Genomic DNA, 17,576 nt, shown 5'->3' with positions numbered 1-17,576 from the left:
AATTTCTGTACATAGAACCATGTAATTTCTTTTGAAATGAAAGAATGGTTAAGTTACAATAAAAAAAACACACACACACACACACACCCCATCTGTGCCCATTAAAAAAAAAGGTTTCCTGGCCCCGAACAGCTGAGTGGCAGGAGGCTGCTTTGGGGCTTCCTCTGCCGGCTCTGTGCATGTGTGAGAATCACAGCGATCAATCAGATGGGGATGATGAACCTCCACGCAGATCATTTGCATGCAAAATTTTTAGTGCAGCAATAGGTCTTTTAAATTTGGCCAAAAATGGGATTGGCGCAAACCCACGCAGTCTTACTGAGCCTGTTTAGTGCATCTGGCCCATAATCCAGAAGAACCACAATGCCTTAACATGTGAAAGGCAAGTGCTCCATTCAGGATAGAACATGTGGGAAGGGTTTAAAACAAGAACTGATGGAGCCAAACTGTGGTATTTAAGCTTCTACAAAGGGAGGTTTCTCTTTCAAGCAAATAAGACTTGTTTACAGAACTAAACTAAATCTTAAGTTTATATACCGCATCATCTTCACGGATGTTGTGGAGCTCGGCACGGTTTACAAGAACTTAAAATATAGGAAGAGAAGGAAAAAAAGGTTTAGATGAACTTATATATAGAAGAGAAGAGTAAGGGGGGATAGAATTACATTTTAGTGAAAAGCCAGGTTTTCAGTTGCTTGCGGAATAATTGGAGGGAGCCCAGGTTCCGCAGCGTGGTAGTGGACAAGTAAAGTGCACAAGCATCACAGGTTTCTTCCACTTTTTGGTGCATAAAGAACAACTTACATGTGTATTTAAGCGATATGACATGAGTTCAAACTCTCCATCAGGAGGGATGAAAGAAATTGTCCTATCATTTTCAAAACGGGAGAGACGGACACACTGGTGAAACTTCACATCTTCTAATTCAACAGACTTACTTTTTCCACCTACCGTAAAAAAAAAAAAAAAGCCATCTGTCCATCAGATACACTTTACAAAATTTAATACACACAATTTTCTAGGTTTTTCCAGCTGCCCCATCCCCCCTCTCTTCATAAGGCATTTTGTAATTCCACTGGTAGTGTTGTCTCTGCCATCTCCCTTTCAGTAAACAAGAAAGCATTTTCTAACATCAACAAGATAATAGGCCATCCCTACTGAAGGTCATTCAGATGCAACAGAAGGGTTGTTGGGGAGTGGGGGGGGTTCATTATTTCCAGGTCTTTACTATGGGTACACTATGTACAGAAGCTCCAATTCTACTCCAGCTATGTACTGTATAGGCTAAGTGAATCTAATTTTATGTACTTTAATCTGTGTACATTCACTGGACACAAAGTAACAAGTACAAAGCAGGACTGAATGACTCAAGCCTGAAACCCATAAGAGTAGTGCCAGTTGCTAAGGCTTCAGCTGCTGCAATATAATAAATATTTAACAACTCTGTTGCCAACTGAAGTTGCACTTTATGGAGGAAACTACAGAAGGTTAAAGTGTGCCCTCCAGAAACTCAACTCTCATCCTCATTTATCCACAAGTGACTGGGAGGCAATGAAGTGACCTACAGGAAGAGTATCAAAGTGTAAAAGGAAAATTTCTCCAAGCTGAGGAGCCAGAGCTTGTTGGGAACTCTCTATCCCATAGAATCAGGAGGCATGCTGGGTGGTGAAGTTTCTAACCATATAGACAAATGCAATTATCAGGTGGACCATTTCATTTTTGACATAAGTAGATATGAGTTGCTTTCACAGTGGCATCAATGAAAGGATAAACAATGTATTTCACATAACGTTGGATTTTTAGATACTATTTTCAGAAATATTTCCAAACTCTAGAAGTGATTGCTCATACAGGACAATCTCTGTGGAAACTTGTATTTGTACAATTACACATTCAAGGAAATCTTCCACCCCAAGCTTGTGAATTACAGTACAACACAGGCAGCAGGATCTTATCTCCCCTCCTTCAAGTGCAATGGAGGTATTTGCTCAGACAACAATCTAAGACTAACAATGCATAAAGATTAACTCAAATGTGAAAAGGCAGATAGCATCTGTGCAAATGACAAACATAGGACAATGGTAAAGAGTAGTGCTGCCCGATTCAGGGAAATATTTTTCAATTCGATTCAACTCAGCCTATTGAATTGATTTTTCAATTCCTGTCCAATTGGGTGGGTTTTTTTTCCCCAAACATCCTGGCAGGTTTATTTTGTAGCCTCTTCATCCACCCCACCCCCTTTGCCCTCTCCTACCCATGCTGGCGCTGTGGTGTAAACAAAATAAACAAACAAACAAGCTTTTCCTCTCTCTGTTAGGTCCTTGCTCATATTCACTGTCTAAAATCAGCTCTGACAGGATACACATTTCAAATCTAACATATTATAGTCAGAAAACAGAAAATAAAATTATTTTTTCTACCTTTTGTTGTCTGGTCATTATTCAAATCATGTTGGTCCCAGGCTCTGGTTTTTGCATGTCTTCTGCTAACTCGTTTGCCAGGATCTCCTGCCCATTTGACATTTTCTTCTTTCTCCGTGCTCACCATCTATCTTCCATCTCTGTCCTCTCCTTCCATTTCCCTTTCCTCCCTTGGAGGTCTGGCACCTCTCCTTTTTTTCTTTGTCTCCATCTCCGCAATCCAGCATTTATCCAATGACCACTCCCCCATACATTATTTCTATCCCCCCTCCCTCCACACCATACCTTGGGTTCAACTTCTCTCCCTTTCTTTTTCCTCCCTCCCTTCCATTGTCCACCATCTCTCTCTCTCTCTCCTCTGTTTTAAGACCCATTATTTCTTCCCTTTTCCCCTCAGTCCGGCATATGCCCCTCTCTTTGGACCTATTCCCTCTGTATACTTCTAATAGCTACACCAGGGGGATCCCCGAAGGCCTGCATGTTTCCCCCTTATCTCCACCCGAAGGTATGCGAGGAGGAGGGGTGTTCAGTGAATCGGAAAGCCTGATTTTTTTAAGAAAATTAATCGATTCACCGACATCAATCGGTGAATCGATTTGAATTGGGCAGCACATGTAAAGAGAACGCAGGAATACTGTAGTTTGGGGCCCTGGTCAAAGTAAGGGCTACATGTGGCTGCGACTATGGCTATTTAATTTATCTTCCAGTGAAATACGATCCTCCTATGCACCTGCCCCATGCAGAGCTACTGAAGAAAATGGCTACTGTGAGTTCCCACTGCAACCTCATGAGACCATGGGAACTAGCGGCAGCCATTTCCTTTAGCGGCTCTGCACGGGGCAGGAGTGTAGGAGGATTGTTCCTGTCCCTATTCGCACCTGGACCACCAGGACATGCATGGTAGGCCTTTTCAGGTGCAGGAGGGAGGCGAGGTGGTGTGGAGCTGGCTGGGACAGGACAAGGGAGAGGTCGCTCCTGTTCCAGCTCACCGCTGGACCACCAGGCCTCAAAGGCAAGCCCAGGGGAGGCCTGCAACAGGTCATGGAGGGGGTGGGAGATGTAGAGCCGGCTGGGACAGTAGGGGTTGCTCCTGTTCCGGCTCACCGCTGGACCACCTGGGCTCAAGGCAGGCCTGGGGGAGGCCTGCATTGCGACAGGGGGGAGGGGTGCTGAGCCAGCCAGGACAAAACAAGGAGTGATTGCTCCTGTCCCAACTCACCACTGGACCACCAATACCTATTACTTGAATATAAACCCTTGCTTTATACTTGAGTCAATCTTTTTTAGGAGAAAAAAAAGGTTACCTGGGTTTATGTTCAGATCCGTTTATATTTGAGTATCTAGAGTACATTTTGTTTAAAGATCAGAAACCATTCAGTGTGACATATATGCAATAGGAGAAAATCAGGAGGGGGAAATTCTTTCAAATCACTGCAGTGTGCGACTGGTTTGTGCAATCTCTCAGTAGTGAAACCAAACTCCTTAAACTCTCAGGCAGCGAGATACTTATTATTGCCATTTACTTTCAAAACAATCCATTTCACTTTAAGAAAGGCACAATCTAGAAATAAAACTAATTCTAGCTTGTCCAATAAATGTGTGTTTTGGGCATTCTGTGCTCTTGGTAAAAATTATGACAGCTTGATTCCAATCTTCCCATACTATTTACAGGGAGGTTTTATTTGTACTGGCTGATTCTGCTTCTTCCAGCAAGGGGCGATTGTAGTCTTTCATGGCACATAAGGAAAAATTAGGTTCTTACCTGCTAATTTTCTTTCTGTTAGCCTATAGACCAGTATAGTTCTTACAAATGGGTTTATGCCTCACTGCGACTAGCAGGTGGCGACTGAGACTAAAGAGGACATCAAAGTTACCAAAATCGCAGAATTTGGCTAGGGGGAAGGACAAATGCCTGTATCTTGGTGTAGTATACAGACCTTCAAGACAACAGGAGGACATGGATATAGAATTAGTCGAAGACATTGAGAATATCACTTTGCGTGGAGACACAGTATTGTTAGGAGACTTCAATATGCCTGATGTGGATTGGAACAATCTTTCCGCTACGACCAGCGGCAGCAGGAAGCTATTAACCTCTATAAAGGGAGCGAGACTCAGACAAATGATACTAGAGCCCACTAGGAATCGGGCGATACTAGACCTAATACTCACCAATGGAGAAAGTGTCACAGAGGTCTCGGTAGGCGATACGTTGGCCTCCAGTGACCACAACATGATATGGTTCAACCTCAGGAAAGGTTTCACTAAGTCAAGCACATCAACCAAGGTCCTCAACTTTAAGGGCACAAACTTCGAAAGCATGGGAGATTTCGTCCATCGGGCACTGCAAAACCATGCCAAAACAGATAATGTAGAGGTAATGTGGTCAACTCTGAAATCAACCTTACACGAAGCAACCTCTATGTCAAATCAGTAAGTAAACGGCGAAGAAACAATAGACCACAGTGGTTCTCTGCGGAGATCTCAGACCTCATAAAAAAGAAGAAAAGAGCGTTCATCATCTACAAACAATCAGGGAAGCGAGAATCCAAGGAAGACTATCTGGCCAAGTCAAAAGCGGTCAAAACGGCAGTCAGGGAGGCCAAACTCTGAATGAAGGAAACCTTGCGAAGAACATCAAGAAGGGCGATAAATACTTCTTCCGGTATATTAGTGAAAGAAAAAGAAACACAGATGGGATAGTAAGCCTTAGGAAACCCGACGGGAACTATGTAGAATCGGACTCCAACAAAGCCAAACTTTTAAATGAATACTTCTCCTCGGTCTTCACTTGCGAAGCGTCGGGATCCAGTCCTCAGCTGCCGACGAGGGAAATCTTGGAAGACCCGTTTCGAAATTTCGAGTTTACACCCAGCAGTGTCTACGAGGAGCTATCAAGACTCAAGGTGAACAAAGCTATGGGACCGGACAAACTACACCCCAGGGTGCTCAGGGAGTTGAGTGACGCCCTGGCGGAACCGTTATCCGCACTCTTCAATCTTTCCCTAAGTACAGGAAGAGTCCCGTTGGATTGGAAAATTGCTAACGTCATTCCATCCACAAAAAGGGATGCAGGACAGAGGCTGAGAATTATAGACCGGTGAGTCTCACATCGATAGTAAGTAAACTTATGGAAACACTAATCAAACGCCAATTGGATAGGATCCTGAACGAGGAGAATCTACAAGATCCCCATCAACATGATTTTACGAAGGGAAGGTCCTGCCAATCAAATCTGATCAGCTTCTTTGACTGGGTAACAAGAAAGCTGGATATAGGGGAGTCCCTGGACGTCGTGTACTTGGATTTCAGCAGGTTATTGAGCAAGATGGGTTCGATGGGACTGGGTGAAACATTAACCGCATGGGTTAGAGACTGGCTTAGAGGTAGACTTCAGAGGGTAGTGGTAAACGGTACCCTCTCCGATACGACGGAGGTGATCAGCGGAGTGCCGCAGGGCTCGGTCTTGGGCCCGATCCTATTTAACATCTTCATAAGAGACTTGGCTGAGGGGCTTCGAGGTAAAATTACATTATTCGCCGATAACGTCAAACTATGCAACATGGTAGGCAACCGCATATCAGAGGAAAGCACAGTGCCCAACAAAAGCTCAATGCCCGACATTGGTCAAAGACTTGGCAACTAAGTTTCAATGCCAAAAAATGCAAGGTCATGCACCTTGGCGGCAAAAATCCATGCAGGACTTACACCCTAAATGGTGAGATCCTTGCAAGGACTGTAGCAGAATATGACTTGGGGTGATCATTAGCGAAGACATGAAGACTGCCAATCAAGTGGAGAAAGCTTCATCCAGGGCTAGACAAATCATGGGCTGTATCCGTAGAAGTTTCGTCAGCCGTAAGCCCGAGGTCATAATGCCGTTGTACAGATCCATGGTGAGACCCCCATCTGGAATACTGTGTACAATTCTGGAGGCCACATTATCAAAAAGATATGCGGAGAGTTGAGTCAGTTCAGCATATGGCCACCAGGATGGTCTCAGGACTCAAGGATCTCCCGTATGAGGAACAGCTGGGTAAGTTGCAGCTTTACTCATTCGAGAAAAGCAGAGAAAGGGGAGACATGATTGAGACATTCAAATATGTCATAGGCGTATCAAGGTGGAAGAGGATCTCTTTTTCCTTAAAGGACCCACGGCAACAAGAGGGCATCCGTTGAAAATCAGAGGTGGGAAATTTCATGGCGACACCAGAAAATATTTCTTCACCGAAAGGGTAGTTGATCGCTGGAATAATCACAACAGGTAATTGAGGCAAGCAGCGTGCCAGATTTTAAGAAAAGATGGGATTGGCATGTGGGATCTCTTCATGGAGGTAGTTAGGGGGTGGACCATTAGTGTGGGCAGACTAGATGGGCCGTGCCCTTTTCTGTCATCATGTTTTATGTTTCTATGTTTCTATGAGACCAAAACTTGTATATTAGAATAGACTCCTCCCTACCAATCCAGTCTGCCGAATAGCAGAACCTAGGAAAGACTACAACTGAAAACAGTAAAACATACTCCAAACAGGAGTGAAAAAAACCCCAACAAACTTGTAAACAACTGTTGGAACATGTATAGAACTAAAACCTGGCCAGCTGAGCTATTCTTAAATATCCCCAGCCCTAGAAAAATACTAGAACCTGCAGAAAAATCAAAATCTGCACACGAACAAAACTCGCAATCACCGCATAAAGACAGAAAGGGCGGGGAACTACAGGCTAACAGAAAGAATATTAGTAGGTAAGAATCTAATTTCTCCTTCTGTATCGCCTGCTAGACCAGTATAGTTCTTACAAATGGAAAGTACCAAAGCAGTACCCATCGAGGGTGGGACCCCCGAAGGGCCGACACCAGAATACGCTCACCGAATACCGCGTCCTGACGCGCTTGAACATCCACATGGTAGTGTCTGACAAAGGAATGCAGAGAAGACCAAACTGCAGCCTTGCAAATATCCGTGGGAGGCACTAGAAAAGACTCAGCCAAAGAAGCCGCCTGACCCCAAGTGGAATGAGCCTTGAGAAATTCTGGAACAGGCTTTTTCTGAAGAAGGTAGGCGGAAGCAATAGTCTCCTTGATCCAGCGCCATGCCCCTTACGAGGACCCACATAAGAGCGAAGAATCCGACTGGCATCCAATTTGTACAACTGTCTCTGCTCAGAAGATCCCTTTCTATGACCGGGAGGACCACTGCCTGATTGACATGAAAAGGAGAAACTACCTTAGGTAGAAAGGAAGGACTAGGCCATAAGACAACCCGCTCCCTAGAAAATTCCAGGAAGGGAGCCCTACAAGAGAAAACCTGCCGCTCAGAAACATGTCTAGCAGATATAACTGCCACCAGAAGACAGCTTTAAAAGTAAGGTCCTTTAAAGAGCAGTCGCCCAAAGGTTCAAAAGGTGGACACACCAGAACAGACAGAACCAGATTCAGATCCCAAGATGGAACAGAGGGTCACAGAGGAGGCTTGAGCAATGTGTCCGCCCGCAAGAATATAAGAACATAAGAATTGCCGCTGCTGGGTCAGACCAGTGGTCCATCATGCCCAGCAGTCCGCTCACGCGGCGGCCCCCAGGTCAAAGACCAGTGCTCTAAAGGAGTCCAGCCTCACTTGCATACGTTTCAGTTTAGAAGGAACTTGTCCAACTTTGTCTTGAATCACTGGAGAGTGTTTTCCCCTATAGCAGACTCCGGAAGAGCGTTCCAGTTTTCTACCACTCTCTGGGTGAAGAACTTCCTTACATTTGTACGGAATCTATCCCCTTTCAACTTTAGAGAGTGCTGTCTCATTCTCCCTACCTTGGAGACGGTGAACAATCTGTCTTTATCTGCTAAGTCTATTCCCTTCAGTATTTTTAATGTTTTGATCATGTCCCCTCTCAGTCTCCTCTTTTCAAGGGAGAAGAGGCCCAGTTTCTCCAATCTCTCACTGTACGGCAACTCCTCCAGCCCCTTAACCATTTTAGTTGCTCTTCTCTGGACCCTTTCGAGTAGTACCGTGTCCTTCTTCATGTATGGTGACCAGTGCTGGACACAGTACTCCAGGGGAGGGTGCATCATAGCCCGGTACAGCGGCATGATAACCTTCTCCGATCTGTTCGTGATCCCCTTCTTAATCATTTCTAGCATTCTGTTCGCCCTTTTCGCCACCGCTGCACATTGCACGGCGGCTTCATTGACTTGTCGATCAGAACTCCCAAGTCTCTTTCCTGGGTGGTCTCTCCAAGTACCGCCCCGGACATCCTATATTCGTGCATGAGATTTTTGTTACCGACATGCATCACTTTACACTAATCCACGTTGAACCTCATTTGCCATGTCGATGCCCATTTCTCGAGCTTGATTATGTCACGTTGCAGATCTTCGCAATCCCCCTGTGTCTTCACTACTCTGAATAACTTTGTATCGTCCGCAAATTTAATCAACTCACTCGTCGTACCAATGTCCAGATCGTTTATAAAGATGTTGAAGAGCATGAGTCCAAGCACCGAGCCCTGCGGCACCCCACTGGTGACACTCTTTCAGTCCGAGTATTGTACATTTACCCCCATTCTCTGTTTCCTATGCTCCAGCCAGTTTTTAATCCACGTGAGTATTTCACCCTCGATTCCATGGCATGCAATTTTCTGAAGTAGTCATTCATGTGGAACCTTGTCGAACGCCTTCTAAAAATCCCTTGTCTATCTGCCTGTTTACTCCCTCGAAGAAGTGCAGCAAGTTCATCAAACAAAATCTGCCTTTGCTGAAACCGTGCTGGCTTGTCCTCATCAGACCGTGTCTGTCAAGGTGATCAATGATGCAGTCCTTTATCAGCACCTCTACCATCTTTCCCGGTACAGAGTTCAGACTCACCAATCTGTAAGTTCCTGGACCTCCCCTCTAACCTTTTTTGAAGATCGGCGTAACATTCGCCACCTTCCAGTCTTCTGGAATCTTTTCCGATTTGATCGACAAGAAGCAAATCACATCAGGAATGGCAGTCAAACAACCCACGAAAGGCTGACAAGGCCCTAAGTTAAACCCGGAGAGAACACCAAGCCAGTCCCCTGTCCGGGCCATCCTAAAAGAACTCTGAGATGGTAGGCAGGGAAGCGCAAAAAAAGACCACTCCTCAAATATACGCCAAACCCTGAAATAAACCCAAGAAGTAGAAAGTCTCCAGGAGCCCAAGAGGGTTGAGATCACTTTATCTGAATACCCCTTCTTTTGAAAGGCGACCCCTTTCAAAAGCCAAACCATAAAACAGAAGGGACCCGAATCAAACATTGGAATGGGACCCAGAGTCAGAAGGTTGGCCAAGAGAGGCAGAGGAAGGGGATCCATCACCAGATTCACGTACTATGGTCACCTAGGCCAATCCGGAGCCACCAGAACCACGAGGCACGGATGTCGAATAGAAGAACTCTGCCCACTAATGGCCACGGAGGAAAAACATACAACAGACCCTCTGTTGGCTATGGTTGAACCAGAGCATTCTGCCCCTCGGCCTGACCGTCTCTGCGACGACTGAAGCAGTGTGTTTTGGCATCGACATTTGTAGGTATCAGGTCCATGAGGGGCTGACCCAAAGACTGAACTATTAGCTGACAAGCTGTGGAATTTAGACACCACTCTCCGGGATCTAGGGGGTGATGACTCAGAAAGACGACCCATCCCAGCGACTGCAGAAACTCCACCACCCGAGGGTGCTCTCCTAGAACGACTTTGCTCAAATCAACCAGTCGTCCAAATAGGGATGCTCAAGAATGCACTCTTTTCTCTGCCGAGACAACAACCATCACCTTGGTGAACGTCCGTGGATCCGTGGTCATACCAAGGAGAAGCGCACAGAACCGACAGTGTTGCCCCAAAATCGCAAAGCGCAGGAAGCGATGATGGGAGGCCCAAATATTAATGTGCAAGTAGGCCTCTGTCAGATCGAGAAATCCGGGTCTCCAACAGGGAGCACCTAACTGGGCCTCCGCGTGTGTGAATCGCTGGACTAGATGGACCTAGGTCTGATCCGGTGAGGGCGTTTCTTATGTTCTTATGAACATTCTCTACTCCCACTATGTGGGAGGCCAAAATGTCCTGAAGGCGAGACTCTGCCCAGAGCAAGAGCAGAGCCGCCTCCTGTGCCATCAAAGTGTTCTTGGTGCCCCCTGATGATTGACATAGGCCACCACTGTGGAATTGTTCGAAAGAACCCTGACTTGACCCTCAGAAATGACTGGAAGGCTAACAGTGCTAGATGGATGGCTTTGGTCTCTAAGACACTGATCAACCAGGAAGCCTCCTCTGTGGACCAGGTGCCCTAAGCTGAGTGACTGAGACACTGAGCTCCCCAACCGAGGAGACTGGCATCCGTGAGCAGCACAGTCCATTGCAGCTGGTCCAGACTTGCCCCTTGCATAAAATGAGAGGTCTGGAGCCACCAAGGAAGACTGCAATGAACCAAGCCCCGAAGAGGAACAGGATGATCCAGACTGTGCCTCTGAAGCGTCCTCCAAAGAAGATCACACTGAAGAGGACGCATATGGGCATGAGCCCACCTCACCATGTCTAGAGAAGCCGCCATCGACCCCAAGACTTGGAGGAAATCCTGCGCTCGAGGACACAGGGATGCAATAAGCAAGCAAATCTGAGATTGCAATTTGCTTACCCGGGCCTATGGGAGGAAGACCTTCCCCAAGGAGGTGTCAAACAGAACTCCTAGATATTCCAGGCGCTGAGATGGAGACAACCAGCTCTTGGAAAGGTTGACGACCCATCCCAGCAACTGCAGAAACTCCACCACCCGAGGGTGCTCTCCTAGAACGACTTTGCTCAAATCAACCAGTCGTCCAAATAGGGATGCTCAAGAATGCACTCTTTTCTCCGCCGAGACAACAACCATCACCTTGGTGAACGTCCGTGGATCCATGGTCATACCAAGGAGAAGCGCACAGAACTGACAATGTTGCCCCAAAATCGCAAAGCGCAGGAAGCGATGATGGGAGGCCCAAATATGAATGTGCAAGTAGGCCTCTGTCAGATTGAGAAATGTCAGAAACTCTGTAGGCTGAACTGCCTGAATCATAGACCGCAGAGTTTCCATGCGGAAGGTTGGCACGTGGAGAGCCCTGTTGACCCCTTTCAAATCTAGGATGGGCCAAAAAGTCCCTTTGACCAGGGCCGAAAAGTCTCCCTCGACCAGGGCAGAAGCCAAGCCCATGCCCACGAGCAGCACCACCCCAAGTCAGTGGCCTAGGCCTATTCTCAGGCAAATGAGGCACTTTGGAATAGAGAGCTGCACGGGAACGGGGACGACGGGGATCCCGTGGGGATGCCCCCTAGGGTCGCGGGGTTCCTGCTGGGTTGGATGTACTTGCGAGGCTCGTCTTCTCCCTATCTGCCCTGCCGCAGCACACAGCCGATCGGAAGTCTTCCATGATGTCAGCGCTGACGTCGGAGGGAGGGCTTAAGCAAAGCCCTCCCTTCCTCCGACGTCAGCGCTGACATCATGGAAGACTTCCGGTCGGCTGTGTGCTAGGGCAGGTAGGGAAAGGCAGTGGCGTACCAAGGGGGGGGGGGGCGCACAGCCGGTCACCTTTGTGGCGCTTTTTACCGACCGACCGACAACAGGCCCGGTCCGACAAACCTCCCTGCCCTGTAGCCGCAAATCTAAATTACCTTCTTACAGCAACTTCAATACTCCAGCTGCTGTAAGAAGGTAATTTAGATTTGCGGCTACAGGTCAGGGAGGTTTGTCGGACCGGGCCTGTTCTGTTGTCGGTCGGGCGGGGGAAGCGCCACGAAGGTAAGGGGCAGGGAGAGAGAAAGGGAGGAAAGGTGGAGTGGAGAGGAAAAGACGCTTAAGGGAAATGGGTAAAACTGAGGGGGGAGAAGGATGCTGAAAGCACTGGGGAAGACAAAGGGGTGGAGAAGGACGCTGAAAGGACATGGGAAAGACGGGGGGGGAGAAGGACGCTGAAAGGACATGGGGAAGACAAAGGGGTGGAGAAGGACGCTGAAAGGACATGGGGAAGATAGGGGGGAGAAGGACGCTGAAAGGACATGGGGAAGGCAAAGGGATGGAGAAGGACGCTGAAAGCACATGGGGAAGACGGGGAGAAGGACGCTGAAAAGACATGGGGAAGACAGAGGGGGAGAAGGGCGCTGAAAGGACATGGGGAAGACGGGGGGAGAAGGGCGCTGAAAGGACATGGGGAAGACGGGGGGGGAGAAAGACGCTGAAAGAACATGGGGAAGACGGGGGGAGAAGGACGCAGAAAAGACATGGAGAAGACAGAGGGGGAGAAGGACGCTGAAAGGACATGGGGAAGACAGAGGGGGAGAAGGACGCTGAAAGGACATGGGGAAGACGGGGGGAGAAGGACGCTGAAAGGACATGGGGAAGATGAGGGGGGGAGAAGGACGCTGAAAGGACATGGGGAAGATGAGGGGGGAAAGGACGCTGAAAGGACATGGGGAAGATGAGCGGGGGAAAGGACGCTGAAAGGAAATGGGGAAGAGAGTGGGGAGAAGACGCTGGCAGGGAGAAGGCAGAGATGCCAGACTATGGGGGGAGTGGAGGGAAGAAGATGAGTGCCAGACCAATTTGGAAGGGGGAGAAAGGGAGAGGCACAGTAACAGAGCAAATGGAAGACGCAGAGAGAAGAGAGATAGTGGATGGAAGGAACTGAATGAGAACATGAGGAAAGCAGAAACCAGGCAACAAAGGTAGGAAAAAAATTATATTTCTTTTTTTTTTTTTTGCTTCAGGATAAAGTAGTATATTAGTTGTGTTGATAAAAATTTATAAACATTAGAGGCTCTGGTAGAAACCCATTTACAAAGTATGTATTCTTCCCAATTAATATTTCCAAATTAATAGTCTTTTTGCTTATTTGTAAATGGGTTTCTACCAGAGCATTTAATTCAGTAGCATAATTTAATGAAATAACTATTTCTGAAGTTTATAGGGACGGGTGGGGATGGAAGAGATTCCTCGCGGGGACGGGTGGGGATTCCTCACAGGGACGGGTAGGGATGGGTGGGACTTTGGCGGGGACAGGTGGGATTTCTGTCCCCGCGCAACTCTCTACTTTGGAATCAGATAATGTCTGAACCAACTTGTCCAAGTCCTCACCAAACAAGAAAGATCCCTTAAAGGGAAATTTTGTCAACTTAGCTTTGAACACCGCATCCGCCGACCAATCGCAAAGCCACAAGGTACGACGTGCTGCCACTCCAAACGCCACAGACTTGGCAGAAGCTCGCAAGAGGTCATACACGACATCTGAAAGATAAGAAGCACTCGTCTCAATTTTGGCAACTCCCTGTTCCACCAATTCCCAATCATCAGACTCACGGTTCAGAATGTGCTCGGCCCAGTGAAAACACACCTGAGCCACCAGCCCACCACACATCACCGCCAGAGCTGTCATATCAAAACTCTGCTTAAACAGGGATTCCAACTTACACTCCTCAGGGTCCTTCAAGGCAGTGCTGCCTTCAACAGGCACAGTATGCTGTTTTGAAATGGCCGAGACCACCGCATCCTATACTGGCGACTTCAGGGTTTTCTTATCCCTGTCGGGGATGGGATAAAAGCGAGCAATGGAGAGCGAAAAAAGAAAAGCTGCCTCTGGTACCTGCCACTGTGCAAGCATAATATCTCAAATATCCTGATGCATAGGAAAAGAGCGGGAAGCAGAGCAGATCCCCTTTAGCAAGGAGTCCACCGTATGTGGGGGCTCCAACATGGCCTCCTCAAATTTTAAAACTGAGGAGACCCGACAAATCAGCTCCTAAAGCTCATCCCGCAGAAAAATGCGCACCACAGATGCATCTTCGCCAGCAGGTGGACTCTCGAACCCCACCGCTGGTGGAATACGTCCCCCCAAGAGGATCTTGGAAATCTCCCCAAAGGTCCAGGTCCTCATCAATCACCTCCTGCTCATCAGGACAAAAATCTTCATCCCAAGAAACCCTCAGCTGCTTGGACGAGAGAGAACTAGAGGGGAGCCAAAACCGCTGCTATCTGGGGCCGCACTGGAGAAGACATCAAGGGCACACCCCCCCGGATTGGAAACAGAAACTCCAGCCACCAGCACTTAAGCTTTACAAAGTGCTAACATAAATGCAGGGGATAAAACATCCCGGCGGCCCCAAGGGACTCCCTGCCATATCAGAGGACCCAGCAACACCTTGTCCCTGCTTCTCCAATACAGGGGGAAGGTCACGTGAGGAAACTGAGATGATGGAGGTGTTTCCCGCCGATTTCGGGGCTGAAACCGCAAAATCGGAGCTCCAGAGGCCTGCAGCATCTGAGATGCCTGGGACTTTCCTGAAGTTGAGGCTGAGGAACCGACCGATGTGGTAAGGGAATCTCCAGCCGCTCCAGCAGTAAGGGAATCCTTTGTACCCTGACCGGAGGCTGGGGAACCTCCAGCGTGGGCATCGGGGGAAGCAACATACATGCGCAGGGTTTCCTGGCCACCGGTACCTGATGCCGACGAGGCTCCCCCACCGCTCTAGAATGTACAACGCTTGCACAGGCTGGCCGTGAGTACCTCGCATCTAGAGAACAATGAGCACCTTTTCCTTTTCAAAGTGCTCATTGTGCTGAAAAACCACCCTAGCTGCAAAAAAGTGCCCGTTATAAGAGAAAATACAGTAAAAACAGTAATTTTAAAGGGAAAGCAGCCCTTTAGACTGGCACAACCTCAGGATTTTTTTTTTCCCCCAATCAGAACAGACTCCACGGCTCTCAAAGCTGGAGGCCTGACCAACCATGGGGGTTAGGCTACTGGCTGAGGCACCTCTACAAAACTTGGGGAGGTGGAGGAAGGAGAGGGAGGGATCCAGCACGAGACCCACCAGGTTTAACACCCCCGAGGTCGGACGGTTCCCCAAACAGGACACGTCCAAGCTCCGTCCGGCACAAAAGGGGAACCCAGGAGTCCGAAACAAAGTCCAACAGCAATAATAGGGGAGCGGAAGGAAAAATTATGTTCTTACCTGTTAATTTTCTTTCCCTTAGACGCAGCAGATGAATCCAGAGACCAATGGGATAGCCCACATCTACCAGCAGGCGGAGATGGAGAAACTGATTAACAGGTGGTTCTATTGACTGGCACTCCTCCTGTTTCATCAGTATAGCTCCTTGCCCAAGCACACGTAACCAGCAATAGGCATAGCATGTAAAAAACTTCTTTCCCAGAACAAATCGCAAAAGGCAATGATACAGAATACAACTATCAACCACAACAAACCGCGAAAGTTGCACAAGAAAAAACCGACAGACAATACCAGAAAGGGTGGGGCTCTGGATTCATCTGCTGCGTCTAAGGGAAAGAAAATTAACAGGTAAGAACATAATTTTTCCTTCCCTAGCAACAGCAGCAGATGAATCCAGAGACCAATGGGATGTAGCAAAACAATCCTCAATCTGGGTGGGAAGCAAACGCCGCCTCCGCAACAACCAAAGCACTAAACACATCTACCGCATGTGTCCCCACATCCAACCAGAAATGCTGAGAAACAACACTCTCGGAAGACCAAGCAGCCGCGAGACAAAACTCCTCCAAGGAAAGAACCTCTGGACCGAGTCCAAGAAGTAGCCATCGCACTGGCGGAATTGTCATGAAGTTCGTTCGCCAATTGCTGTCCTGCCATCAAGTAAGCAGAATGTCCTCCTGGACCCATCGAGTGATGGCGGCTTTGGATGCCGCCAGAAAATCGAGGCGTCCCTTGAATAATACAAAAACAGGTGATCTAAAAAACCAAAAGGCATTAGAAACCTTGCTCTCGAAGAAAGCTATGCACTATCAAAAAATGCAATGAATAAAAGCACGACTCCCTATTTCTCCTCCCAGGAAGAAGGAAGGAAAAGTGAGCTAGTCATAAAAGAAAGGATGACACCCCCTAGAAAGAATTGTGGTACCGACTGAACTGATACCCCAGATAATGGAAATCAGAAATAAGAATCCCCGCTGAACAAGGCCTGCAACTCGGAAAACTGCAGAGCTGAAACCAAAGCCACAAGAAACCCCGTGGTCAACGGCACAAGGAGGAAATGACGCCTACGGGAAACTGCGAAGAGGTACCGGAAGATTGCACTCCAGACCAGAGAATGACACGGTGGCGGTTTACCCGCGGCTACTGCGTTTAGCTGCGAGTAACCCGCCAAAAACGGGGAATGAAAATTAGCAGCCTCTGCGGGGACTGGGACAAGGCCATCACCGCCCCGTGGAGCTCGATCGTTTAACCAGCTTCCTCTCTCCACCTCACCTTAGTTTGCCAGCTTTCTTTTTCGGCAACCGAAACGCTTTCAAAAGAGCCGCGCACGCGCGCCTACTCAGTATTCAATCTTCTGCTCTGACCCAACCGGAAACAGGAAGTTGCAGCAGAGCAGAAGATTGAACTTTGAGCAGCTGCGCATGCGCGGCTCTTTGAAAGCGTGCCGGTCGCCGAAAAAGAAAACCGGCAAACTAAGGAGAGCTGGAGAGCAGTAGCGTACCAAGGGGGGGGGGGGGGGCGGGAGGGGCGAAAAAGGTAATGGCGCCAGGCCTTGGAGCACCGAGGCAGACCGCTTCTCCCCCCCTCCCAGCCGAACCCCAGATGACCCTCCTATCTCTCCCCCCCCCAAGTGAACCTTTCCGACCCTCCCAGCGAAAGCAGCAAACCTCCGTCCAGTAGCGTCGGCTTTCTCCTCCCTCTGCCGCATCACTGATGACATCATCAGTGACGCGGCAGAGGGAGGAGAAATCCGCAAAGGAGGTTTGCTGCTCTCGCTGGGAGGGTCGGAAAGGTTCACGGGGGGAGGGGGGAGATAGGAGGGTCAGTGGGGGTTCGGCTGGGAGGGGGGAGAAGCGGTCTGCCTCGGTGCTCCATTACCTTCTTCAGGCAGCAGCAGCGTTTACAATTCGCTGCTGTTGCCGGCTTCAGGCCTTGTTCTCTGCCGGGTCCTGCCTACTTCCTGTTTTCATGAAGACAGGACCCAACAGAGAGGAAGGCCTGAAGCGGGCAGCAGCAGTGAATTGTGAATGCTGCTGCTGCCCGATGAAGTTCAGGACATCGGGGAAGGCGCAGGGAGAAATTGGCTGCTGGCTTGGGGGTGAGGGTAGGGAAAGAATCGTGGAAGTGGAGAAATTGGCACGATGGCTTTGTGAGGGCTAGGGGGAGAG

General features: G+C 48.4%; 1 protein-coding gene across 1 annotated transcript in view; it reads right to left on the bottom strand.

Annotated features, from left to right (window-relative positions):
• The window catches only part of LOC117364758 (AP-1 complex subunit mu-1), a 96,670-nt gene that overhangs the window by 12,524 nt on the left and 66,570 nt on the right, over nt 1-17,576 (bottom strand). Inside the window, exon 7 of the mRNA XM_033954354.1 lies at nt 805-947. Within this exon, the coding sequence (XP_033810245.1) occupies nt 805-947 (143 nt within the window). The remainder of the gene's footprint in view (nt 1-804; nt 948-17,576) is intronic.

The sequence above is a fragment of the Geotrypetes seraphini genome, chromosome 8 (assembly GCF_902459505.1).
Source record: "Geotrypetes seraphini chromosome 8, aGeoSer1.1, whole genome shotgun sequence".
NCBI classification, from domain to species: Eukaryota; Metazoa; Chordata; class Amphibia; order Gymnophiona; family Dermophiidae; genus Geotrypetes; species Geotrypetes seraphini.
This window is presented reverse-complemented; position numbering and strand designations above follow the sequence as displayed.